Source organism: Bos indicus x Bos taurus, chromosome 20 (genome assembly GCF_003369695.1).
Source record: "Bos indicus x Bos taurus breed Angus x Brahman F1 hybrid chromosome 20, Bos_hybrid_MaternalHap_v2.0, whole genome shotgun sequence".
Lineage (NCBI taxonomy): Eukaryota > Metazoa > Chordata > Mammalia > Artiodactyla > Bovidae > Bos > Bos indicus x Bos taurus.
This window is the reverse complement of record NC_040095.1, coordinates 62,692,489-62,719,477: the sequence shown is the minus strand read 5'-3', so window position 1 is coordinate 62,719,477 and position 26,989 is coordinate 62,692,489. Positions and strand designations below refer to the sequence as shown.

The window sequence follows — 26,989 nt, the reverse complement described above, 5'->3', positions numbered from 1 at the left end:
GTGCGCTCCAACTAGAGAGCAGCCCCGCTCACCGCAACTAGAGAAAGCCCAAGCACAGCAGTGGAGGCCCGGCACAGACAAACATTAATTAAAGTAATCTGTTAAATTAAGATGAACAAATTTTCTATGACAGTTTGATTCCTCACCTGTGTCTTTAAAAAGCAGTTTGGAAAAAAACTCCTCTACATGACCTGTGGCTGGAGTGAGCCAAACTTCTGATTCTTTATTAGAATCAATACTGAGGTAACAATGAATAAATTCCACTAAGGATGGAATATTTTTATTCTTATAACAGCTAGTAAAAGATTACTCTTTATTTTTTGTGTGTGTGTATAATAAAGTTTTATTAAAGTATAAAGGAGATAGAGAAAGCTTTTGACATAGGTATCAGAAGCGGACAGAAAGAGTACCCCTCTGCTAGTCTTCAGCTGGATATTATATAGTCAGTAGACAAGTGAAGTCGCTCAGTCGTGTCTGACTCTTTACGACCCGCGGACTGTAGCCCACCAGGCTCCTCCGTCCATGGGATTCTCCAGGCAAGAATACTGGAGTGGGTTGCCATTTCCTTCTCCAAAAAGATAACTCTTTTACAAAAAAAAAAAAAAAAAGCAAAAATTTTGTTCCTTGAGGGAAAAATTAAATAAGCAAAGAATAAGACAATATGTGTTCTTCCAAAATGTCAGGGGTTTCTTATGCTAATTTTGTTCATAAAAAGGACAACTGTAAATTATTCAGATTACTATTCTTTTCTCTTTTACAGACCTTTTATTTCCAAATGACTGTCATATGCTAAGTCAAGATAAACCTATGAATGAAAGGCTCTATTTCAATCATAAGAAATTAACGGACTAAATTACACATAAATATGCAACAAACCTGGGTCTTGATATCTTACACAAAGAGAAGCCGTGATGTGTCATCTCTGCCTAATCAAACTCAAAGTAATTCATACAATTATACGTTTCAAAGTGACATGAACTCATCCTATTTTAATTACCTCTTCAAAACTTGAAACATAAGCTGAAACCAGCTAAAGGCACAAGACAACAGCCAGGTCCGTCCGTAGCTCTGAGCCACTGGGTCACTCCACCTCCCTTTTCTCCGCCCCAACTCCTCTGTGTCCTTTGCTGGGGGCCGCGCATGTGTTTGAGGCCAGGGCTCAGGTCCAGCAAGGCTTCGGCCCCTCCCTGGGTGATCTCAGCCCCCTACGGCTTCAGCTCCTGGGCGCCGATGCCCCACAAGCCCCCTACCTTGAGCCCAGACCTCCGGGCACTGCCCGCCTGACATGCCTACACGTGTCACCCCACACGTGTCCCAGACTGTGTGTGTCATGAGGAATTCCTGATCCCCCCACCCTACCCCTACCCAGTCTGCCTGCAGCTTCCCAGCTCAGCAGACTCCAGCAGCTCAGGTCAGGCACTGGGGGGGGCCCCCCACTGGATCTGCCAGCTCACCCTGTTGTTCCTGTACTCATCGAGCTTCCAGAGTCTCACCACCTGTCACCAGCTTCTCCACCCTGGCACTGGCTTCCCCCACTGATGGTCTGGATGCCCGCAAGAGCTCAGACCCGTCTCCCAGCATCTCCCCCACTCTCTGCTCCCCACGGCAGGCCCTGTCTGTCCCACCTGGACCCCATAACTCTCCCCCGCCACCCCTGCTCACCCCCTCCCACCACGACCACCCCCTCGCTGCTTCTGGACCCACAGGCACATACCCCTCAGCACCTTTCCTTTCGCAGTGGCTGTTCCTCGACCTGGAGCACTCTTCCAGACATGGCCGCACGGCTGCCCCTCACTTCCAATGTCCCATCTTCGAAGACAGTCTCCCTCTCCCGCTTTGGTGAGCCCACGGCACTGACCCCCTTACTGTACCACACAGTCCTCGCTGCCGTCTCACTGAATACCTGCTCTCCCAACTAGCACGCAAATACCTTGGGGCAGGGATGTTTCCTTTTTTCTCTTTATTCACTGAAGTACTTGAACAGGGTCTGATGCTTAGTGGACCCTGAGTAAACACTTGTTTAATGAATGACTGAATGCAGGATTCATGGTCATGAATCCTGTTTCTTTATCAGAACACTATGACACTATTTTCACTCATGGATTCATAACAGAATCCGTAACTAAAATTAAATGAGTCATCCTTTGAAGTTATGAAACTTAATAGCCCACGGGCAGAGTGTACTTAACGCGCATGTTTACACCATATTCATCCATTCGTTTAACAAATGTTTCCTAGGTGATCACTCTGAGCCAGGAGCTGGGAGTCTGGCAGAGCTCAACAGGTCTGCCCTGTTCCTGAGCTCACAGTGCAGTGCACACAGCCAATGCCACCAAAGCCATCACATGAGGAGAAGTGCAGTCACATGTCCACAGGGAAGGGAACAAGCTTTAGAAATCGTGGTGTCGGGGCTCATCACACAGGGCAACCAAGGATGGCTTCTTGGAGGAAGAGACATCTGACCTGAGTGGTCAGCAGACGTTTGCTAACCAGGCCCAGAGTTGGGGGCACTGGAGTCTTGGGGAGGATATGGCCCCACACAGTGTGGTCCAGGAGCCAAGAGGAGGGCAGGGCCAGTGCGCAGAGAGCTGGGGGCAGCCAGGTACCAAGGCCAGATGGAAGGCTGGGCCTTATCATCACTGGTTTAAAGCACAATGAAGTCACCGGAGGGTTTGCAACAAGGACGCGACCGATCTGTCCCACCCTCCTGGCAGCTAAGTTCACGGTGAACGTGAAAGTCTTTCAGTCCTGTCTGACTCTTTGTGACCCCATGGACTGCACAGTCCACTGAATTCTCCAGGCCAGAATACTGGAGTGGGTAGCTGTTTCCTTCTCCAGGGGATCTTCCCAATCCAGGGATCGAACCCAGTCTCCCACATTGCAGGCAGTTTTTACCAACTAAGCCACAAGGGAAGCCCAAGAATACTGGAGCGGATAGCCTATCCCTTCTCCAGCACATCTTCCTGAGCCAGGAATTGAACCAGGGTCTCCTGCATTGCAGGCGGATTCTTTACCGATTGAGCTATGAGGGAAGCCCCAGATATTAAACTGCTAAGGACAGATACTACACTTGATCTTAGCCAAAAGGCCGAGAAGCGATCTCCCATCCAGGCACTGGTCTACCAGGTCCACTGGCACTCTCACTCCTGCTACTCTGGACGCACACGCATGATGCAGGCTCAGGCCACTGTAAGCCGAGTGCTGCTGCGCTAAACTGTGAAGAACCACCAGTCTGGCACCGGAAATGCAAGGCTGTAAGGGACTCCCAGTCCGGCACCAGAAACGCAGAGCTGTGAGGGATGACCAGTCCAGCAGCAGCAGGAGAGGGAGGCCACGTAACACCAGGGTCTCGCCCTCTGACACTCCCAATGCCGCCTCCGGCTTCTCATGGCCCACATGCGCCCCAGTGGCCACAGGAAACCCTGCCATGCTGGCTCTGTCCAGCCACCAAGCCCCTACCGGGACACCGGCTAGTGAGTGGAGAAGTAAAATACGTTCTAACAGGAGACGGCATAATGAGCCCAGACAGCCTAAAAGAATTTCCCAGGAACCTAAGGACCCCAAGGGCTGACCTGGCAGCCCCTGGCAGCCCCCTCCCTCCTCTCACTGTTTCCATGCAGGCAAGGCCTGGGGAGGGCGGAAAACAGGGACCTCCACCAGGGAAACCGAGCCTCTTAGACCCACCGAGGCCATCTGAGCCTCAGCACCCTGCTCCGTCCCCCTGCGTGGAGAACTCCAAGTTGGCTGAATCCCTCTCGTGCCAGGAGACGTGGGCACTTTGTGCATTTCAGCTGCTTCCTTCTTCCTGAGAATGGTGAAATGCTGCAAGTGCCTTATTTAAGGTTTCTCTGTGTACAGAAGAATGGCTCATAATCACAAAAGTATTTATCAAAATAACACTCTTCCCTTGGATGAACAGTTCCCAAAACTGACTACACTTCAAATGTGGTGAGAAGCCCAAGGAGCTGGAGCCAGGAGAAGGCCAGTGCTGCCCCCTGCTGGGACAGCACCTCAGGGCCTCTCAAGACAGCGCAAAACATATGTCAGCTTTCTATTTGTATAAAGCATGGATTTTAAATTAAGGTTCTTTGCCTCAAAATGCCAATTATCCCAAAAGAATGCTCAAACTTCACAATAAGTAGGAAAAAAACCCATCAGATTCCATAGCAATTCTGATACCAAATACGTTTTTAGGTGTTTTTTTTAATGATCAAAGATCATGCCTTTCTACTTCTTTTCATTTTTATAACAAAAGTATAGACAACCAGGTTTCATCTTCATGTTAGGCTTGCTGAGAATTATGAACATACAGAATCCTATCACTTTCAAGAGTATTTAACAAAAGCACTTCTAAATACTTTTTTTAAAAAAGAGAGAAAAATGCATTTTATGGAAAACTCGAATAGAAAAAAATTTCTCCAGCATGAGATATCTTAAGGAAAAATTAAGATATGAATAAGAAAGCATAACAACAAAAAAAGTCCATTTTTTAAAAAATAAAAACCGTTATCACTTACTTAGTGGCATTTTGGCAAACAACCGAAATCTGCCAGGATTACCATGCCTACAATTACAGAGCTTGAAAAGTGGAGGAGGATTTCTTTCTACAGTCAGTAAACCAACAATTACAACGAAAGCCTCGCATTCTGGTCATCTTTCCAAAGGCTAAATTGTGGACCATTTGCAGTCCAGTGCTGCAGCATTTTTACTTTCCAAAGTACAGAGTCAGAATTCAATACAAATCAGCCAACTGAGGTCAACAGAAACTACTCAAGGCTTGTGTGTGCATGCTAAGTCGCTTCAGTTGTGTCCAACTCTTTGTGACTCCATGGACAATAAATTGCCACACTCCTCTGTCCACGGAATTCCCCGAACAAAAATAATGGAGCGGGTAGTCGTTCTCTTCTCTAGGGGATCTTCCCGACCCAGGGATTGAACCTGCATTGCACACACATTCTTTACCACTGAGCCATCAGGGAAGGCCCCTCCCGTTAACTTTCCCAAGTGATTTCAGCTGGATATAGTAAGTGAGCAACTGTGAAAACCCACATTAGACACCAGGAGCTCATAAAGCAGTTTTCAGACTCAAATTGTTAGGGCTTAGGTAGATCACTGAGACCTTCATCTAAAGCAGAACTTTTAAACGACAAGACTGAATCTTTTATGATTAAACTATCAAGGCCCTCAAGTACTTTGTTAAACCAATGATCTGTCATTCTGCACACGGGGGAGCAGGCCAGAAGCCCCCTCCTAACCTAGAAAAAGACACTTGGGTGGCAGGAAGGGCATACTCACCATCTGGGGCACACCAAAGATAACAACATTTGAGTACTGCGAAAAAGTGACCTGAAGAGAAGGGAGAAAACAATTCATAGATTAATTCTGGAAAGTCAAACATCAGCTTAAGCTTTATTTCGGAATGAATAGCAATTTCCCATTTCAAAAAATAGTTGGTTTTCCAGAAAGAGACTCACAGACTTAGAAAACGAACTTCTGGTTGCCACCGGGGAGGGACAGTTAGGGAGTTTGGGATGGACGTGTACCTAGTGCTATATTTAAAGTGGATATCCAACAAGGACCTACTGTGCTGCACAAGGACTTCTGCTCAATGTTACGTGGCAGCCTGGATGGGAGGGGAGTCTGGAGGGAAATGGACACATGTCTATGTATGACTGAGTCCCTCTGCTGTCCACCTGAAACTATCACAACATTGTTAATCGTCGGCCATGGTTGTTATTCAGTCGCTAAGCTGTCTGACTCTTTGTGACCCCGTGGACTGCAGCATGCCTGTCCTTCACTACCTCCCAGAGTTTGCTCAAACTCATGTCCATGGGGTTGGTGATGCCAACCAACCATCTCATCCTGTGTTGCCCCCTTGTCTTCTGGCCTTCAGTCTTTTCCAGCATATATACCCCAATACAAAATAGAAAGTTCAAAAAAATAGTGGGTTGTCACAAACAGTGGCCCTTTTTAAGATTTCCCGTATTAATACTTTCACCCGTGTTAGCGCATCTGTTACAGTTTTCCAGAAGTTTCCACAGAAGCTATCCCAGCTCATCCTCACAGCCACTCCACACAGGGCCACCCAGATTGATGGTCAGAAAAGCAGGGACTCACCAGTGACCACCGGTGGTCACCCTGGTAGACTGGGCCATCTGCACCCCGGCCCACTTTCTACTCTGCTCTACACAAAACAAGCTTAGCAAGAACTCGAGGTTTTTCAGAACCACCTGTTTCTCCTATGGAGTCATCCTTAGAATTCTGGTCCCCCTCCTCTTCTCTAAAACACTTAAGTAAAAATGGCAATAAAATGGTCTTTAGTTGGAAAACTGGGGGGAAAAGTGCTTCGCCAGTCAAAATTCTTATTACCCAATAAAAGTTTTATTTACTCTATAGAGAGATCATTTACGTATATATGGAATAAAAAACAATGCAAACAAAACTCAAGTGAATTTTTATAAGCTACTGATGACACTATTACAAAGGAAAATTCTTATTTAAGAAAAAGCATTTTATGGAGCATTCCTAAAGCAAAATTACCAGGCACTTTTTAGAAAACAAGTAAACTTGGAAATATCTTATACTTTTTGAAGACGCAAAGGAGCATCACAGCACGGTTGGCGGGTCCTTTCCTTTCTCCTGCACTACTTCTGTCTCTCCCTAGGTATATATACACATACACACATGTACCCACACACACTCACATTAGCGTGCACACACTCACATATACACACACACATAAACACACATACAAACTCAGACGCACAGTCTCAAACACACTCAGACACACATATTCATATGCGCATATAAATACACTCACACACACAAAACTATTTACCAAGAATGACATTAACAAGTTAATGCCTATATGACAATGTACAAGACTTACAAATGAGATAAAAAAATCTTTATCACTGCATAATAAAGAGAAATGAGAACATTTTAAATTGAGTAAATAAAGCCTTAGAAGTCACATGACCTGTAAAGTTATAAACCTTAAGTTTCTACTCTAACGTAGGGCTGATTTGTAAAATCTATCAATTTAAAAGCTGTTCACATTTCATAATGCCGAAATATACACTTCAACTCTCTATTTTAATTCAGTTTTCAGTCATACTAATCAAAAATCATAAAGTTTGGGGGTGGAGTGCTCTAGCATGTCCTCAGCCGTACGTACCTTCCACAAGTCTGAGATGTAAAATCTGGCAGATGCCTGCACCCCTTCCCGCCGAGCGCGGTACCTGGAGTACCAGACGAGCCAGGGGTTCAACTCATAACCCACAGCTGTGAACCCTTCCTTTGCAGCTGCGATCACCTGCGGGGAGAGGCTGTGCTCAAGATCAGAAAAAGACATGAAAACTCCCTACTTATGTTGTTACTGTTGTTGAGTCCCTACATCATGTCCAACTTTTTGCAAACCCATGGACGCTGGCCTGCCAGGCTCCTCTGTCCATGGGATTTTCCAGGCAAGAATACTGGAGTGGGTCACCCTTTCCTCCTCCAAGGGATCTTCCCAACCCAGGGATTGAACCCACAAGAAGCAGAATTAATTCAATACGAACTAAAGGGTTTTACAGAAAATTATTCAATACTAATGGAAGACTGAAATTTTTTTTCCCCAAAATACTGATTTTTTTTTTTTCCCTAGGAGTCACCCTTGGAAAAAAATGTAAAATAGTCAAACTACATGACTTAACATGTTTCTGTTGGCCTAAGTTTTTTCATGAACAATTTCATAATCATCAATCAATTGTTGCTTTTTACCAGACATCCAGAGCACTTTCCCCTTTAAGAACAATTAATCTGAGAAAAATAAATTCCAAAGTCCTGCTGAAGGACTTAGTAGTTCAGCCAAGAAAACACAAAATTAAATGAACACTTTATTAGGCTATCAATTTAACAAGGCTTTGCATAAGCCTCATAAGAAATGTGAAACAGAAATTTTAAAACATAAAACCCCAAAAAACGTAAACCTTAAAACGTCTTCAAGTAACTCACAATACGTCCGTCACCACTACCGATGTCCACCAGGGGTCCTCTCCTGCATTCCAACATTTTCACAACGTTTTCGATCTGTTTCGTAGTGGCGGGTACAAATGGCAAACAAATTCTTCGGAGGGCTGGTGTTACAAATGGTGTGGCCACAGCATACACAGCCACCAGCGTCCCCCCAACAATGCCAGTAAATAAGACCCCCCAACTGCTTTTCTTCAAACTGTTGGCTTCAAGACTTGCAGGTGGAACACATTCTGATGGCCTTCCTTCTTCAAGTGTTGCTAGGTGTGTCCCTGGGTTGAGAGCAGGAAAAGATTTATGAAACATCAAAATCAGAAATCCAACAAATAAACTCGTGCTTTTTAAAGGCTAATTTTGCTCAATACAATTAGAATTACAAATGTAGAATTCCACAATGAGTTCTAGAGTCTATCAACTAGAGTGTTTAACAGAAAATTATTCAATACTAATGGAAGACTGAAATCTTTTCTTTCCAACATACTGATTTTTCCCCCTAGGAGTCATCCCCAGAAAATAATGTGTTCAAATCTATTTATGAATCAGTATCCAGTATGAATCAGTACCCATGGCATCACCGACTCAATGGACATGAGCTTGAACAAACTCCAGGAGATAATGACGGACAGGGGAGTCCGCTGTTCTGCAGTTCTTGGGGTCACAAAGACTTGGACACGACTTAGCAACTAAACAACAATCCATTAATACAAATATTAACCATGTACTCTGTACTTGTGTGGTTCAGAACAAAACTCCATAATAAGCATAAAAATGTCTAATCATTATCCTATTTCAAATAGGAAGAAAGTATTCTACATCAAAATTGGTCAGGCATCAAAAATCCAGTGGTACAAATTCAATTCTGAAGTTAACAGAGGAGACAAAATTTTACTAAAAATCTTAGTCATGGTAATAAGCAGATATTTAAGGCAGATCGTAAAGGACAAATATATACTCATTTCAGTGCTATCACAGTACAGAATAAAACAAACTCCAATCACTGATTACCGAGGGAATAAATGGTACCTTAAACATCCTCCTGAGTTTTATGCTTCAGAATGGATTCGTAATAGGATCTCACATTTTTTACGATGAAATTTATTTGAAATTAATTCTGAAATGGATTAATGATGGGCAGAGCACAGAGGGTAAGGGCACAGATGCCGAGCCTACCGAGGTCGGACCCTGGCTCCACTCCTTACTAACAGCGGTGACCCTTCACCTCTCGGAACCTCAGTCTCCTCATCTGTAAAGTGGGGATCACGGGATCATTGTGAGGATGAGACAAGGGGATACAGGAAGAGCATGCACAACAGCGCGCAGCACTGAACCCCACGGGAACGAGACCACCCTGCCCTGAACCAGCTCTCGATCTAGCTGAGGCGCTAAAACCAAAACCACAGGAATCTGTAGACAAACGGAGTAAGAGGAAGGGGCACAGAATAGTCTCATCATTTGAAGACGTTTCTGTTCAAAAGGTCACTGTGTTTAGTCTCCTACTGCTGTGGTAAGAAATTACCATAAACTAGGCCAGTTAAAAACGATACACACTTATTAAAAGCACAGTTCTGGAGGTCAGATTCTGAAACAGGGTGGGCATACCTGTCCCTTCTGGAAGCCCTGGGGTAGGACAGGCTGCCCGCACTCCTCGGCCAGTGGCCCCAGGCCAGTCCAGCCACCGGCTCCACAAGACACCTCCTCTGACACCCCTGCTCCCCTCTCCTTCTTAAAAAAGGAATCCTTTCCTTGGGAGTACACTGGGCCACCCAGACAGGCCAGGATAAGCCTCCCATCTTGAAGTCCTTCACTCAACCACATCCGCCCAGTGGCTCAGGCAGCGTCCTCACAGGTGCTGGGATTAAGAGATGGACTTCTGCTTACCATCCCAGTGTGTGCACGCTCACCGAGCCATATCTAACTCTTTGCGACCCCACGGACTGCAGTCCACCAGGCTCCTCGATCCATGGAATTTTCCAGGCAAGAATACTGGAGTAGGTGCCATTTCCTCCTCCAGGGGATCTTCCCGACACAGGGATCGAACCCGCATCTCCTGCATTGGCAGGCGGGCTCTTTACCCGAGCCACCCAGAGAAGCCCATGAGATGTGGTAATGTGTCACAACTGAAGTGAGGCCCAAACGTGGACACAGGACACACCGGAAGCCCACGGCTGACCCACCTCAGCATCTCCCGTTCAGCGTGGCTTTGTTATTGAAGGCTGAGGTCCCCTAAAGTGAGTTTTACAACTGGTGTCATGGCAGAAGACCAACTCAGAAACAGTAACAGAAGTCTACTCGTGCTGCCAGTGATGGAGGTCAAAGTTCAGAAAAATGATGGTGTTTGATAGAAAGCAGGAGTTTTAAGTACATTCCCATTCATACTTTTCAGCATTGCGCGGAGGAACTTAACATGCCAACGGAAGATTTGCTTTTTTTCTTTTTTTAAAGGCAGGCACATCTGCCTTGCCTCGTATGAAAAAGTCCTTCTGCAGGTGTTTCAACTGTAGAGGACAGTGATCAGAAAGATCTCACATAGCTCTGGAGTCTCAGAACTTAAGAGTTGTGTAGCACGAGATGAGTTGCTGGGGCTTTCCTAGTAGCTCAGTTGGTAAAGAATCTGCCTGCAGTGCAGGAGACCGGGCTTCGATTCCTGGATTGGGAAGATCCCCTGAAGAAGGAAATGGCAACCCACTCCAGTACTCTTGCCTGGAGCATCCCATGGACAAAGGAGCCTGGTGGGCTACAGTCCATGGGGTCACAAAGAGTTGGAGATGACTGAGCGACTGAGCACTCAGTAAGCATGGGCCTCCACAGTCACAAGAGCCAATTCCTTAAATCCATCACCAGTCAAATTTAGAACTTCTTCATTACTTCCATAGGATGAACCCTTATGCTTCAGCCATTACCCTCATCCTCCCCGCCCCCTCTAGCCCTAAGCAAACACAAATCTTTGTCTCTAAAGAAAGCAGACTTTCCTGCTGTATAATACTGGGAGCTCAACTCGATACTCGATACGATACTCGGTACTTAAGACAACCTACAAGGGTGGGATGGGATGGGGCGGGGTGTGAAGTTCAAGAGGGAGGGGACATACATATGTCTGACTCTTTGCGACCCCATGGTCTATAGAGTCCATGGAATTCTCCAGGCCAGAATACTGGAGTAAGTAGCCTTTGCCTTCTCCAAGAGATCCTCCCAACCCAGGGATCGAACCCAGGCCTCCCGCATTGCAGGCGAATTCTTTACCAGCTGAGGCTGGAAACCCACAACAAATCAATTTAAGCCTACAAATGATTAGGTCGTAATCAGCGCTCGTTAGAAAAAAGCAGCTGGAGGGATTCAGAGGACCTGGGACTTCGCTAGGGTTGCCAGAAAAAAACTTTCAGAAGCAGCACAACTCCGGGCTTCAGGGGGTGGAAATTCAGTGCAAGGCCAGGTCCATTTTCTTCTTAGGAGCTGCGTAACTCTGGGCTAGTTACCGAAGTATCAGTGCAAAATTAAACACAGCTTGCCAAAGGTCAGGCACGGTTCTCCCTGAACCCGTAAAGACAGACGCTATTACTCCGAGAAGGCAATGGCACCCCACTCCAGTCCACTCCAGTACTCTTGCCTGGAAAATCCCATGGACGGAGGAGCCTGGAAAGCTGCAGTCCATGGGGTCGCACGACTAAGCGACCTCACTTTCACTTTTCACTTTCATGCACTGGAGGAGATGGCAGCCCACTCCAGTGTTCTTGCCTGGAGAATCCCAGGGACAGGGGAGCCTGGTGAGCTACTGTCTATGGGGTCGCACAGAGTCGGATGACACGACTGAAGTGACTTAGCAGCAGCAGTGTTATTACTGCCATTGCTGCAGACAGGTCACTTCCCCAAAGACGCAGCTAGAAAAAGAAGCGGAGCTGTGATTCCCCAACCGGGACAGCGGGACTCCAGGGCCCACATCTCGGAATATCGTGCCAAACTGAGTTATTCGCCGTAAGGCGCTAGAGAACAGCTCCGGGCGGTCAGAAACCAGGGCCAAACACAAGCACGCACCGCAGGCGCGAGCACTGAGCACCGAACGCCAGGCCGCGAGCCCGGAAACCGGCCCCGCGGATCCCCGCCCCGCCGCGTCCAACTCGGACGGGCTGCTTTGGAGACTAACCGCGAGTCCCACGCCGGGACCGACGCCGCGCCCGCGCCCCAAAAGAGCCCGCCGCCCCCGGCGGGCCTCACCTCCTCCTCCATCCATCGCGAGATTTCCGGCAGTTAGAAAACCGGAAGTGGACTCTACCACCTTCCCAGAGCCGGGAGAGGAACGAGGGAGAAAATAATGTTCTAAGTAAATGAGCTCCTCGTTGGGGAACACTATCAAGAAACAGTCAATATTAAAGCTTTAATGAATGTATAATTTACATCTATTCCTGGCTTTTGGATTTTAAAGTTCCCGTCCGTGTCTTCAAACTTCCACCCCCCCCCCACAGCTTCCTGGATGATAGAAGTTTCCGAAGGCCGTTGCTTCCAGAAGGTACTGTCTGGCGTTAAACTAGTCTCAAGTGAGAAATAGGTCTCGGGCGGCCTGCACTGCGCCTGCGCGAGCTCTTGCGCCCTCCCGCGAGAGGAAGGCGGGCTCTGGGTTCCGGCGTGGTCTCCGCTGGTTGAGGGAGTGTAACTCTTGCTGCCGCATCATGGCTTCCGTGGGGACCCTCGCCTTCGATGAATATGGCCGTCCTTTCCTCATCATCAAGGATCAGGACCGCAAGTCTCGTCTTATGGGACTTGAGGCCCTCAAGGTAACGGGCCCGGGACGCACTGGCGGTGGGATGAGGGGAGGCGGCCGAAGCCGGTGGTTCTGCGCCTGCGCAATGTCTGAGGGGTTCTGCCATGTGCTCCGGGGGGAGCTTGAGGGAGCCCCCTCTGGTCTCCAGTCCCTCGCCCCGCGCCCGGGAAAAATCGACGTATAAGCCTTTAGTCTCATTTGGGGGTTCAGGTGTCCCGCGGGCGCTCTTCAGAGTTGGGTGGGGAGGCTTGAATTCTCAGGCGGTGAAGGCGCGTCCCCACTGGTTTCTCCAACCTGCAGGCATTCCAAACAGTGTTTTCGTCAGTAGGATGCAGGGGGGTGTTCTCAGGTCACCTGGCCGGTTAGGACGCTGTCGGTGTCCCTGCAACGACCTCAAAGGAAATGAGAGTCATTTTCGTCGTGGCGTCCTAAAGGTTTAGCCATTGACAGCATAATTTCATTTTTGAGTTCCTTTATACATGGCGTGTTCTGGGTGTGGTCTCGTAAAAGTGAAAAACGTACACTTTTAAGGAAGAAAATACAACTGTAAGAGTGAAAAGTGGTCACCAGTAACCGTAGTACAAGGCAGTGTGTGACCTGAATCACCAGCTTTGGGAGGGCGTGCGTGCTGGTAAAAAGTCAGAGAGGGTCCTTAATACTTTGGGTAGAGGATTGGCTGTCCCGGGATGGAGCACTGTGGTGAACGGGAGAGAGCTAGCTGCTAGGGAGAGGAACAGCAAAAGCAGGAGAACGCGTGGTACCTTGGAGGAGGAGGCAGAGTCTGGTTTTAGCAACATAGTCTAAGTTGCAGGGGTTCACACAGGTGGAAGTTCTTGAGTGCCTTGACATGACCATGTTATCCTCAGGGATGGGAGGGAGCCCGTTGAAGGGCGTTTGGACAGAATAACAATTTAAGTAGAACTGTACCTGAGGAGGTGGCATTTGGGGTGGAATCCATGAAGTTGGTGTGTATGACCGTGTCATCAGGTCTGAGGTGCCCCTTAGTGTCTTGAGGTTTTACTTAAATTAAGTGCTACAGGTCTGTCCTGGGCTGTTTGACTTAGAGCGAGTTACACCTCCTTTCCCAGTGGGGGCAATACATCCCTGTCAAGCGGAGGACAAGAATTAAATGGGGTAACTTAAGTGGTCACCCAGCCTTTGACCAGTGGTAGGTACTCAAGCCACTTGGGTTACGTGTTCAGTTCTGTTTTTCATGGGAAGCAACCAGCAGAGAAACTAACACCCAATACATGCACCCAAAATGCCAGTATAACAGAAGCCACAGGTGGTTTTGCCTCTGCCACATCTTTGTGATCCTCGGTCTCTTGAGACAGGTCTTAGAGAGAAATGTGGCCCCAGAGCTAGTAAAGAACAGGACCAGGGTTCATACCCGCCTTGCCTGACTCTGCAGCCAGTGGTCTAAAGCCTGCTCCGCGGCCTTGGGGGCTGATCCTGCTTTGTTGTGGGGTCTGTCCTGTACAGGATGCATAGCAGCACCTGGCCTCCACCCTCTGCAGTCCCCTCCCTGATTGTGATAACCAGGGATGTCTCCAGGCATTGCCACATGTCACCTGGGGGCACATTGGCCCCTGGTTAAGAACCCCCTGTTTGCGGTCATTATTGTTTACATATTTCATCATGTAGACCTATCAGTCAAAGGTGTATTTTAAGAATAACCAGTATTTTTACAAACCTAGTGAACTTTGTGTCTCGTTAACCTGTGAGACGGGGTGACAAGGGAAGGCTGCACAGAACATTGCATTTGAACTGCTTTGTAAACTGGTCAGGATTTAATGAGCGGAGGTCTTCAGTGCATCAATGCTTCAGGGGTCAGAGGGCATGTTGGGGAGCAGGCCTTGGCCGCCCTCACTGGCACAGAGTGAGGTCTCAGACTTTGAAGAAAACCTGGAGCTTACAGACCTGAGAGTCGGAGTACTGGTGACTCATTTAAGGGCAGGGGACTGAGGAAAACAACACATTCAGAAAAATGGATGGCTTGGCTGGATGGAGGATGAATGTGAAGGATTGGTGAATGAGAGACCTTGGAAATCTCTATGGTGTAGTGGATCAGTTAGGTCGTTGACGGCAGGAATAGGAAGACAGGAAACGAAGTATTTGGAGGGAATATGAGCGTAATTATGTACGGAAAGGGAAAAGGATGCATTTGGGCTTCTGTTATTTTCAGGATTGACCCCCTTGGTGGGCGATTCTTGGTTGTGGGTTGTGTACTGACTGGACCTTTGGGGAGAGGAGTGTGCAGTAAACCATGGTGTGACAGTTAAGGGTGTTGTGTGTTGACGGCTGGACTCCTCACGTGGAGTTAGCTTCGTACGGTCCTGCACGGCCTCTCAGGTCAGACTGTCCCTGCTCTTGGCTATAAAACGGGCCCGGAGAACCTGCCTCATTAGATGTGTTGAGGGTTATAGAGAGAACACAGAGCACTTGGTTCTGTTGTTTTACACAAGAATTGTCTTCTAACACTAGGAGTTGTGCAGTTTTCACAGGTAGATGTGGACCTGTCTGCTGCCTTTTCTAGAGAATAGAAGCTGTGTCATAAGTGAGTTTTACAGCCATTAGTTATATGTTGTTAACGTAAAATTATGTCTAACTTGAATATGGGTTTTTTCTTTTTCATTTAGTCTCATATAATGGCAGCAAAGGCTGTAGCAAATACAATGAAAACATCGCTTGGACCAAATGGTAAGAGACTTAACATTCTGTGTTTTTCAGGAAAGTTGTATAACATAAAATAGTCAATTCAACCTGTTTACAGAAAGTTAGGAGACAGAGGAGGGCATCCTCCCCCTAATATGGTCAGATGTTTAGGGTGTGTCCCAGACCTTCAGCACAGTTAAAGTCATCATGCTACATCCAAATTTAGGTCGGGTGTTTTTTCCACTTAACATAATTTCATTAGCATTTTCCAAATCATAGCTATTGTCTTTTGCAACATTATATTTTGTGATATTACATTTAGTGATGCTCCATAATTATTATTATTTTTTTTGCAACTTCTCTGGTTTTAGACATCATTAAATTGTCCCAATGTTTTGCTTTAAATTAGCCAATCTAAAAAGGTATTCATGGAGATATTCCTTCATGTATGTTGAATTATTTGTAATAAGCTCGTAGATAGGTACTGGGTCAAGAAGTCAGGGTAACTGTTTTATAGATTTACTGTAGGTTCTTTTTTTTTTTTTTACCCTCCTTTTAAACACGTTTGTCTCTTAGGGCTTGATAAGATGATGGTGGATAAAGATGGTGACGTGACCGTGACCAATGACGGCGCCACCATCTTAAGCATGATGGACGTTGACCACCAGATCGCCAAGCTGATGGTTGAACTGTCCAAATCACAGGATGATGAGATCGGAGATGGAACCACAGGAGTGGTTGGTAAGAAAAGGCAAAATGTGCTTTCTCATTTGAGAGGAGTTATTTAGTATTAAGGGCTTTCTTGGTTGCTCAGACATTAAAGAATCCACCTGCAGTTCAGAAGACCCGGATTTGATCCTTGGATCGGGAAGATCCCCTGAGAAAGAGAATGGCTACCCAATCCAGTATTCGTGCCTGGAGAATTCCATGGGCAGAGGAGCCTGATGGGCTACAGTCTGTGGGCTCGCAAAGAATGTTACAAGCCTAACACACTTGCTGAATGTTTATTCTGAATCTCATCATGGGGAAACAGTGTGACAAATCCATGTGGAAGGACATGATACAAGACAAATGGCCCAGGCGCTTCAAAAGGGTCAATATAAAAGAACAGGAAGGGGGTGGGGAGTCGAGTTAGGCAGCTCAAGTAGATTCAGGGAGCTCAAGAGAAGCGACAGCAGCTCTAATATGTGAAACCTGGGTGGGTGCCAGATTTCTTTTTCCCAGCTCTGAAGGATGTTTGGGACATGTGGGGTCATTTGTGGGTCGTGTATTAGTATCTTACCAATGTCAAGATTTCCTGAGTGTGACAGTTTTGTTACAGCGATGGAGGAAACTGTGCCTGTCCTTAGGAGCTGAATGTTAAAATATTCAGGAGTGACATGTCTGATTTTTGCAACTAATTTTCAAACCGTTGAACAGAAAAAGCAAGCGTACGTAAAGAAAACAAATGCAACAAAATATTAATAAGTAAACTAGTATTTATTATATTACTCTTGAAATTTGTTTTCAATGTTTGAAATTTTTTTAAGTTTGGGAGGATTGATGAGATGAATATCTTCAGTATTATTTTTTCTGCATTTGAAATTTGAATTAATTTATTCAGCAAATATCTTATACATTCATTGGGAACCAAACACTGTTCTGAATGTACTTGGAGTGCAGCAGCATTCAAACTTATTTTTGTGATGTTAAAATGAGAGGGGAAGGCAACAGGTTGTGGGAGGGATAGTAAACAAATTCTATTTAATACTGTGTAATGCCAGCATAAATTTCACTGAATAGAAATCCTTGGCCTAGGAAACAGGAAGTTTTTTTCCCTTATAAAAATGTTTGTGTTACGTTCTTTGCGTCCTGTACGTCACTGAGAGTTGAGCACCTATCTGTGAGGGGTACCTGTTAGAACCAAAACATGGGGCTCCCATTTTTAGGGATGGCCTCCACCTCTGAGACCCTTTCAGCTTAAATCTGGAGCCTTGGTGTTCCCAGCGCAGCACCTCATGTGTTTGAGTTCCAGCGGGTCCCTGAGCCGGGTGTGCTGTCTCGTCCACAGTGCTGGCTGGCGCCCTGTTGGAAGAGGCTGAGCAGCTGCTGGACCGCGGCATTCACCCCATCAGGATCGCCGACGGCTACGAGCAGGCCGCCCGCATCGCTATCGAGCACCTGGACAAGATCAGCGACAGTGTCCTTGTCGACATGAAGAACACTGAGCCCCTGATCCAGACGGCGAAGACCACGCTGGGCTCCAAAGTGTGCGTGTGCAGTGCGGGGCCGCGGGGCGCGTCCGTGCGGGAGGCAGTGTGCGTGTGCTGGGTCTTAAAGGCAGCAGAATTACCACGGTGGCTTCATACCAATTTAATGAGCTCCCTTCTGGTTTTGTTACTCGGGTTTACTTTCTCTTTACTGCAGATATAAACATAGGCATTTTGTAGTTTTGTTAGAGGCTGGATTTCCAGGTTTGGTTAAGTCCCCTTGATAGTTTTTGTAAGCTATACAGTTCTTTATTTCTCAGGATAGGCTAGGGTGGTAGGTCTTACGAGTGGGAAGTACCCATTTTTTCTAACAGTTTTCACCATTTCTTTACTAGGAAGCATTTTAATGGAGAGATTCTTCTCCTTATTCATTCAACAAGGAACAAATAATCCAGAATTTTAGTTGAGTATGACGGGGCAGGCTTGAAATTGTCTTAAACTGGCTGTTGCTAACATTTACATAGTGCTCATTACTTGCCAGGCCTAGAGCTGAGTCTTGGGGACACAAGACAGCTCTTGTCCCCTGGAGACTCAGCCATGGGACACACTCACCTTGAACAACAGTGGAGACTTAGGGGCTCTTGTTAAAATGTAGTATAAAAATCTAATGTAAGGTACCTTATTGTACGGTTTGTCTTCAGTTGAGTTCAGTTCAGTCGCTCAGTCGTGTCCGACTCTTCGTGACCCCATGAATCTCGAAGCATGCAGGCCTCCCTGTCCATCACCAATTCCCGGAGTTCACCCAGACTCAGGTCCATCGAGTCAGTGATGCCATCCAGCCATCTCATCCTCTGTCGTCCCCTACTCCTCTTGCCCCCAATCCCTCCTAGCATCAGAGTCTTTTCCAATGAGTCAGCTCTTCACATGACGTGGCCAAAGTACTGGAGTTTCAGCTTTAGCATCATTTGATCTTCAGAATGGACTGGTTGGATCTCCTTGCACTCCAAGGGACTCTCAAGAGTCTTCTCCAACACCACAGTTCAAAAGCATCAATTCTTTGGCACTCAGCCTTCTTCACAGTCCAACTCTCACATCCATACATGACCACAGGAAAAACCATAGCCTTGACTAGACGAACCTTTGTTGGCAAAGTAATGTCTCTGCTTTTGAATATGCTATCTAGGTTGGTCATAACTTTCCTTCCAAGGAGTAAGCGTCTTTTAATTTCATGGCTGCAGTCACCATCTGCAGTGATTTTGGAGCCCCCCAAAAGAAAGTCTGACACTGTTTCCACTGTTTCCCCATCTATTTCCCATGAAGTGATGGGACCACATGCCATAATCTTAGTTTTTTGAATGTTGAGCTTTAAGCCAACTTTTTCACTCTCCACTTTCACTTTCATCAAGAGGCTTTTGAGTTCCTCTTGACTTTCTGCCATAAGAGTGGTGTCATCTGCATATCTGAGGTTATTGATATTTCTCCCGGCCATCTTGATTCCAGCTTGTGTTTCTTCCAGCCCAGTGTTTCTCATGATGTACTCTGCATATAAGTTAAATAAGCAGGGTGACAATCTACAGCCTTGACATACTCCTTTTCCTATTTGGAACCAGTCTGTTGTTCCATGTCCAGTTCTAACTGTTGCTTCTTGACCTGCATAGAAATTTGTCAAGAGGCAGGTCAGGTGGTCTGGTATTCCCATCTCTTGAAGAATTTCCACAGTTTATTGTGATCCACACAGTCAAAGGCTTTGGCATAGTCAATAAAGCAGAAATAGATGTTTTTCTGGAACTCTCTTGCTTTTTCCATGATCCAGCAGATGTTGGCAATTTGATCTCTGGTTCCTCTGCCTTTTCTAAAACCAGCTTCAACATCTGGAAGTTCACGGTTCACATATTGCTGAAACCTGGCTTGGAGAATTTTGAGCATTACTTTACTAGCATGTGAGATGAGTGCAATTGTGCGGTAGTTTGAGCATTCTTTGGCATTGCCTTTCTTTAGGATTGGAATGAAAACTGACCTTCTCCAGTCCTGTGGCCAATGCTGAGTTTTCCAAATTTGCTGGCATATTGAGTGCAGCACTTTCACAGCATCAACTTTCAGGATTTGGAATAGCTCAACTGGAATTCCATCACCTCCACTAGCTTTGTTCGTAGTGATGCTTTCTAAGGCCCACTTGACTTCACATTCCAGGATGTCTGGCTCTAGGTCAGTGACCACACCATCGTGATTATCTGGGTCATGAAGCTCTTTTTTGTACAGTTCTTCTGTGTATTCTTTCCACCTCTTCTTAATATCTTCTGCTTCTGTTAGGTCCATACCATTTCTGTCCTTTATCGAGCCCATCTTTGCATGAAATGTTCCCTTGGTATCTCTAATTTTCTTGAAGAGATCTCTAGTCTTTCCCATTCTGTTGTTTTCCTCTATTTCTTTGCATTGATCACTGAGGAAGGCTTTCTTATCTCTGGCTATTCTTTGGAACTGTGCATTCAGATGTTTATATCTTTCCTTTTCTCCTTTGCTTTTTGCTTCTCTTCTTTTCACAGCTATTTGTAAGGCCTCCCCAGACAGCCATTTTGCTTTTTTGCATTTCTTTTCCATGGGGATGGTCTTGATCCCTGTCTCCTGTACAGTGTCACGAACCTCATTCCATAGTTCATCAGGCACTCTATCAGATCTAGGCCCTTAAATCTATTTCTCACTTCCATTGTATAATCATAAGGGATTTGATTTAGGTCATACCTGAATGGTCTAGTGGTTTTCCCTACTTTCTTCAATTTAAGTCTGAATTTGGTAATAAGGAGTTCATGGTCTGAGCCACAGTTCAGCTCCTGGTCTTGTTTTTGTTGACTGTATAGAGCTTCTCCATCTTTGCCCGCAAAGAATATAATCAGTCTGATTTCGGTGTTGACCATCTGGTGATGTCCATGTGTAGAGTCTTCTCTTGTGTTGTTGGAAGAGGGTGTTTGCTATGACCCGTGCATTTTCTTGGCAAAACTCTTAGTCTTTGCCCTGCTTCATTGCATATTCCAAGGCCAAATTTGCCTGTTACTCCAGGTGTTTCTTGACTTCCTACTTTTGCATTCCAGTCCCCTATAATGAAAAGGACATCTTTTTTGGGTGTTAGTTCTAAAAGGTCTTGTAGGTCTTCATAGAACCATTCAACTTCAGCTTCTTCACCGTTACTGATTGGGGCATAGACTTGGATTACTGTGATACTGAATGGTTTGCCTTGGAAACGAACAAAGATCATTCTGTCATTTTTGAGATTGTATCCAGGTACTGCATTTTGGACTCTTTTGTTGACCATGATGGCTACTCCATTTCTTCTGAGGGATTCCTGCCACAGTAATAGATATAATGGTCATCTGAGTTAAATTCACCCATCCATTCCATTTTAGGTTTGTCTTAATCCACATCAATTCGGGAAGTATTTAAATTTGTGCCCTAAAGGATGACATGGGCTCAACTAAGAGGACAGGGCAAGTGCAGCAGAGACGCCTGCTTCCTTCTGTCCTCCATGGTGCCAGCTGTCCCCTTGTCGCAGGTCTGAGCCGAGACCACTCCTCGGCAGGGGTGACTGCCCGGGGTGGCCTTTATTGCAAGTACAGCACTCTGGTTCTCCTGGAAAGAAGGCGTTACCCTTTCTTGAAATGCACACATTCTGTGTTACTGCTTTCTAGGTTGACTCAGCTTTATTTGCAAGTCTTTAGAAAACTCAGGTATGCGTAGATCTTTTCTATAGACGTTCAAATGGACCAACAAGGGCCTGATACACTCAATAAAGGTGAAACATTGTTGGTCAGTTACTTAGGACACACAAGATTTGTGGTTTCTTGGCTATGTTTTCCAGGTAACTTAGGATTCCAGGCACTGTATTTGGAGGGCTGCAGTTGCCTTGTGATTTTTTCAGAATCAGATGTGAAATTATCAAGCAGTCTCTTCAAATGTTAAGTGGTGCACTTCCCATAGATAAGATTGGCTTCTCCTCGGTGGGTTCATCTCTTTGCTGTTCTGTTTTGGCTTGAAAGTGTTAGTGGTATTACAGAGTAGTGGTCTTGGTAAATTTTTGGTTCTTGGCATACGTTAGTGGTCTCTTCATGTACATTCATAATGGAAGAAAATAGTACATTTCAGTTATTAACAATTTCTTTCCCATCCCAGTTTATGATTCCCTTTGGGGTCCCTGGACCTGGGTAAAGCGACCCTTCCCAGACTGTTGAAAGTACAGGTAGTGGTTACATTCTTCCCTGGGGACCCTGAACATGGTTAGTTCTGTAACATACCTGTGGGTCACACTGTCGTGTCATCTGAGTTTTGCAGCACGTGTTCTTTCTGGCTGCAGTCACTGTTGAGTAGACATGAAAGGTCAGTGTTGTGTCCCCCCTCAGGGTTAACAGCTGTCACCGGCAAATGGCCGAGATCGCTGTGAACGCCGTCCTCACTGTGGCCGACATGCAGCGCAGGGACGTTGACTTCGAGCTCATCAAGGTAGAAGGCAAGGTGGGCGGGCGGCTGGAGGACACCAAGCTGATCAAGGGCGTGATCGTGGACAAGGACTTCAGTCACCCGCAGATGCCCAAGGTGAGCCGTGCCTCCATGGCATCGGGCTTTTCCCTCTTGAGCCCTCCACGTAGTTCATACGTTTCTGTCTCTTCCTGCAGCAAGTGGAAGATGCTAAGATTGCAATCCTCACGTGTCCATTTGAGCCACCGAAACCAAAGACGAAGCATAAGCTGGATGTGACATCTGTGGAAGATTTTAAAGCCCTTCAGAAGTACGAAAAGGAGAAGTTTGAAGAGATGATCCGGCAGGTGCGCCTTAAGACAGCTCCTAGTGAGATTTAAACTAACTAGAGCTGACAGAACATAGCCACTTGTGTATTTCTTTCTCTTTTCTGTACTTTAATGCTCCCACCTACACACCCAACTATGTTTCTCGCCTTGGTTTCAACCTTTTTTCCAATAGAAGAACACAAAAAATACTTTTGTTAACGTGATTGTGGCATTTCTTTCCCAGATTAAAGAAACTGGTGCTAACCTAGCTATTTGCCAGTGGGGCTTTGACGATGAAGCGAATCATTTACTTCTCCAGAATGACCTGCCGGCGGTTCGCTGGGTCGGAGGACCTGAAATTGAGGTAGGAGGCTACCTGCAAGAAGACTGCGCGCAGGGCTTGAGCTCACGGAGCACCTCTGCTCGAAGCCCTTGTGACCTCGCCCTGCTGTGGTTCCCACACTGTGCTGAGGCTCCACAGACCAGAGGCTGAGTCGCAAGGGGGGGAAATGCTAGAATCTTCCTTGCTGTTTGTGCATGTGTTTGTGGTGTTCCATGGCATTTTCAGGTGCTTTCCTTTCTCACTGCTGTCTGGTTGGCCTTCTGAAGTGGCAGGCTGGTTGTGCGCTTCAGTGTCAGCCTCATAAACATTCAGAGCTGCCCAGACATGGTCTGTGGCCCCACAGACACAGCCTAGTTGGTCCTCATGGGCGCGGGAGGGGAAGGGGGAGAGCTGAGAGTGTGTTCAGGGTCATAGTGGCAGGTCGCCCGCTCTTCAGAACCTTGTTCCCTAAGCAAGGCGTTGGGCTGGACCTTGATTCTTAGGCTGCACCGGACATTGGTTCTAGGGAGCATGGCGGTCGTGGGTTACGTTTGGCTCATCTGTGGTCTGGTGTTGAGAGTTCCCTGCTCACCACGCTGGTCTTTCCATTCCTCCCGTCAGTTGATCGCCATCGCCACAGGTGGCCGCATCGTCCCTCGGTTCTCCGAGCTCACAGCTGAGAAGCTGGGCTTTGCGGGTCTTGTGAAAGAGATCTCGTTTGGGACCACCAAAGACAAGATGCTGGTCATCGAGCAGTGTAAGAACTCCAGAGCCGTCACCATTTTCATCAGAGGAGGAAATAAGATGGTAAGGACTCACTTACTTGTCCTGCATTTTTTCTGATTCTGGAATGTGATTGGGCTTTTCACATAATGTATTTAGCTGGGACACTTGAAGAAGGACAGGGTCATCTTTCTCGGAGAAGCAGGGACACCTCAGGAATTCCCTAGCAGTCCAGTGTTAGGACTCTGCTCTTGCACTGCTAGGGCTTGGACTCGATCTCTGGTCAGGGAACTAAGATCCCTCGAGCCATGCAGTGCGGGCCTCTCCCCCACCGGCCAGCCCCGCCCCCACCCCCCACCCCCCCCCAAATAAAAACCAGGGTCGCGTCACAGTGTAGAACCCTGAAGACCACGTTCCACTGTTGGGCCCACAGGACACACTTGCCTTTCCTCAGTCTCAGGTAGAAACCGGGACCTGAGAGAGCATGGGTGTGCTCTCCACTCCCCAGGGATGGGCTTCTGGCGCATCACGATGAGTAAGACTCATTGTAAGACTGTTGCTTTGTTGTTTTTGTTTGACCCCCTTCACCACTTGGTCATATGTCCTGGAGTGAGTCCTAGGCTGCCCGGTATTGTGGGAGTTTTTTCCCTAAGTACATTACAGGGAGGAAAAGTAGAATGAAGATAGAACCATTAACTTGGGCAGCGTTGCTTTCCCAGATCATCGAGGAAGCCAAGCGTTCCCTTCACGACGCTCTCTGTGTCATCCGCAACCTCATCCGGGACAACCGCGTGGTGTATGGCGGGGGCGCCGCGGAGATCTCCTGCGCCCTGGCGGTCAGCCAGGAGGCCGACAAGGTGAGGCCTCTGACCTCAGTGTGTGACTGACCACATGGTGTGTGGCGGGGGCTGGACTCCGGGCCTTTGCTCTGAGCTGATCTTTGGGCCTGAAGATGTGGATGTGGGTTACCACAGGCCAGCGTGTGTCAGCCTTTTTCACACTGCAGCCTTGGCACAGATCTCTGCACGCTTAGTGTTACCTGGAATTGAGAATTGCTTAGACGTTGTAACTAAAGGTGCGGCGGGAAGACTGGCTTTCTTGACTTCCGACGTGTACCTTCTGCATTCTCGCCCTGTAGCGGCACTCATGTGACAGCCTGTTCTGAGGACTCGTCCTGAGTTAGCTTGTCCAAGGGTGTCATTCTGTAATGTCCCCAGAGAGCTGCTGGGGGTGCTGTCAAGTACGCTGACGTAACCCTGTGCCCTCGCAGTGCCCGACCCTGGAGCAGTATGCCATGCGCGCCTTCGCCGACGCACTGGAGGTCATCCCCATGGCGCTGGCCGAGAACAGCGGCATGAACCCCATCCAGACCATGACCGAGGTCCGGGCCAGACAAGTGAAGGAGGTGAACCCCGCCCTTGGGATCGACTGTCTGCACAAGGGGACCAATGGTGAGGCGCTGGGCGCGGTCTGACCTAAGCTGGGGAGTTACTTGCCGCATAGCGTGTACCGTGAACTGGTCCTGGCTTTTTAAATTTTTGAACACGCTTCGGGTACCCAGGTCCTGAATTTTAGTGTTTGATATAGTTACCTGGGGAATTGTTAGGATGCTGGTCTTAGCAAGCTACAACAAAAAACTGCAGTGCAGTATTTATTTCAAAGGTGATTTCCAGTGTAGAAAATCATTCCCATCTCATTTCTTTTACATAAATGTCTGTCAGTGTGGGTTCTGAATGTCATATAAAACAGCTCTGAAATTGACTTTCAGTTTACCGCTGATCTGTGGGCGCGTCCCGTAAATCACAGGGTGTTTTATAAACGGAGTGTGTGCTGTGCTTCTGTAGCACGTCTGTCACTCATCGCTGAGAAGGGCGCAGCCCTAGCATGTGAGATGGGGGTCTGGTGAATCCCCAGATCATACTAGTTGGGCCATCTCTGGGGTTCAGTCTCAATCCTGACCACAGAATCTGATGGCTTATTTTTTTACTCAGAACTACAGGTGTGTTCTGGATTTTAGGTTAACAACCTAAGGATTTAGTAACAGCAGCAATTTTTTGTCAGACAATTTACATTGCTTTAATTTGAATGTCTGGGTTTTTGCTGAAGGAACTTTACATATCAGGCACCGTCTAATCTCACTTACTTTGGGCTTACTAACTGACAGCATAGGGAACTTTGTGGGGTGAGAAGTCACTGAATGATTCCTTCTTTAGCAAGTCACTGAGAAACTCACCCTGTCATTGAAGAGGGCGCCCTGTCCTCCACAGTGCTCCAGTAACCAGGCCCACATTCCAGAACGTCCTGGGAAGTAATGAAATTGTATTCTTCTGAAAACATAACCGAGACTAGTGGCTTTCAAAGTTGTATGTCTTTTAAGTTTTACTCTGATTCATAAATGGGAACAAGGTATTAATAATAACGGGCTTCCCTGGTGGCTCAAACAGAAAACCTGGGTTCAATCCCTGGGTTGGGAACATTCCCTGGAGGGAGGGTATGGCTGCCTACTCCATTATTCTTGCCTGGAGAATCACCAGGGACAGAGGAGCCTGGCACGTTACAGTCCGTGGGGTCCCAAAGAGTCGGACACGACTGAGCGACTTTCACTTTCCATTAATGATAGGAGTATGCTGTTTTAGAAGAATGAATTTGTGTTTTTCAGATATGAAACATCAACACGTCATAGAAACTTTGATCGGCAAAAAGCAACAGATCTCTCTTGCAACACAAATGGTTAGAATGATTTTGAAGATTGACGACATCCGTAAGCCTGGAGAATCTGAAGAGTAAAGAGAGAATTTATAGAGTAAAATGAGGAGTAAGATCCACTACTGTGACTAAATAAATGGGTGTCTTGTGCTGCATCTACAGCTATTTATTGTTACGTCCCGTATCAGACACTGTAGTAGATGCTGTGACAACAGTAGCTGTTTGGTAACCATAGTTTCACTTGTTCAGAGACATGAAAGTGTAGAGGTATGATCTTACAAGGTTTTGTATTTGTTATATTAAAGGGAACTCTAAACAGCCTTTATATTCTGCTATTTAAGTTAAACATTCACTATAACATTCATCAAATGCCTTAATTGAAGGGGTTTGAGTTGAAATTTTTTTTTTTAATGTAGGACCTGTTTTTAACAGTTTTAAACGTTTGGGTTTGTTCTCAAGATTTACTTTAACATTGAGGAATATGGGCTTGGTCCTATTAAATTTATTTAAGTGCTGCATCTGTCTAAGTGGGTGAATCTTTGTGGAGACCCTTCAGAGATGAGTATCCAGCACACGACTGTGGGCTGTGTTCTGTGCTGTTCGGTTATACTGACTGGGGTGTTCCCACAGTGCTGAGTAGACCAGCATTAATGGTGTGATCTTCACACCGCCCCCTGGCGTTATCCTGGCCTGGCTCCACCCAGAGCCCTGGCCAGCGTCATGCAGAGAAGGCCCGGGTGGGCACAGACTGGCGCCCCCTCAGGTGCTTAGAAGGTCATTCAGAAGCCAGTTGGGGTTTTCGCCAGGGAACGAAACAAGTGAAGGTTAGAGTGAAACAGAAACAAAGGGTCGA

General features: G+C 46.7%; 2 protein-coding genes and 1 pseudogene across 9 annotated transcripts in view; 1 reads left to right on the top strand and 2 right to left on the bottom strand.

Annotated features, from left to right (window-relative positions):
• Positions 1–12,308, bottom strand: part of ATPSCKMT (ATP synthase c subunit lysine N-methyltransferase) — an 87,304-nt gene extending 74,996 nt beyond the window's left edge. For 3 of the 8 annotated variants that reach the window (XM_027520547.1, XM_027520550.1, XM_027520549.1), the window contains exons 1-4: positions 12,226–12,308; positions 7,999–8,288; positions 7,178–7,315; positions 5,296–5,346 (exon numbers count right to left, since the gene is read on the bottom strand). In XM_027520547.1, coding sequence (XP_027376348.1) covers positions 5,296–5,346; positions 7,178–7,315; positions 7,999–8,288; positions 12,226–12,241 — 495 coding nt within the window. In that variant the 5' untranslated portion in view covers positions 12,242–12,308. Of the gene's footprint in view, positions 1–4,183; positions 4,939–5,295; positions 5,347–7,177; positions 7,316–7,998; positions 8,289–9,186; positions 9,260–12,154 lie in introns of those variants that run through there. The other 5 variants (XM_027520553.1, XM_027520548.1, XM_027520551.1 and 2 more) reach the window with 5 other exon arrangements.
• On the bottom strand, positions 3,001–3,100 carry LOC113879281 (annotated as a pseudogene).
• A 284-nt stretch (positions 12,309–12,592) lies between the features above and the next one.
• Positions 12,593–26,652, top strand: CCT5 (chaperonin containing TCP1 subunit 5). Its single transcript, XM_027520545.1, has 11 exons — positions 12,593–12,782; positions 15,409–15,469; positions 16,001–16,165; positions 17,475–17,673; positions 22,002–22,194; positions 22,275–22,424; positions 22,630–22,749; positions 23,329–23,514; positions 24,150–24,287; positions 24,701–24,881; positions 26,090–26,652. The coding sequence occupies exons 1-11, from the start codon at positions 12,678–12,680 to the stop codon at positions 26,215–26,217; spliced, it is 1,626 nt and encodes a 541-aa protein (XP_027376346.1). The 5' UTR covers positions 12,593–12,677; the 3' UTR covers positions 26,218–26,652.
• The last annotated feature ends 337 nt before the right edge of the window (positions 26,653–26,989 follow it).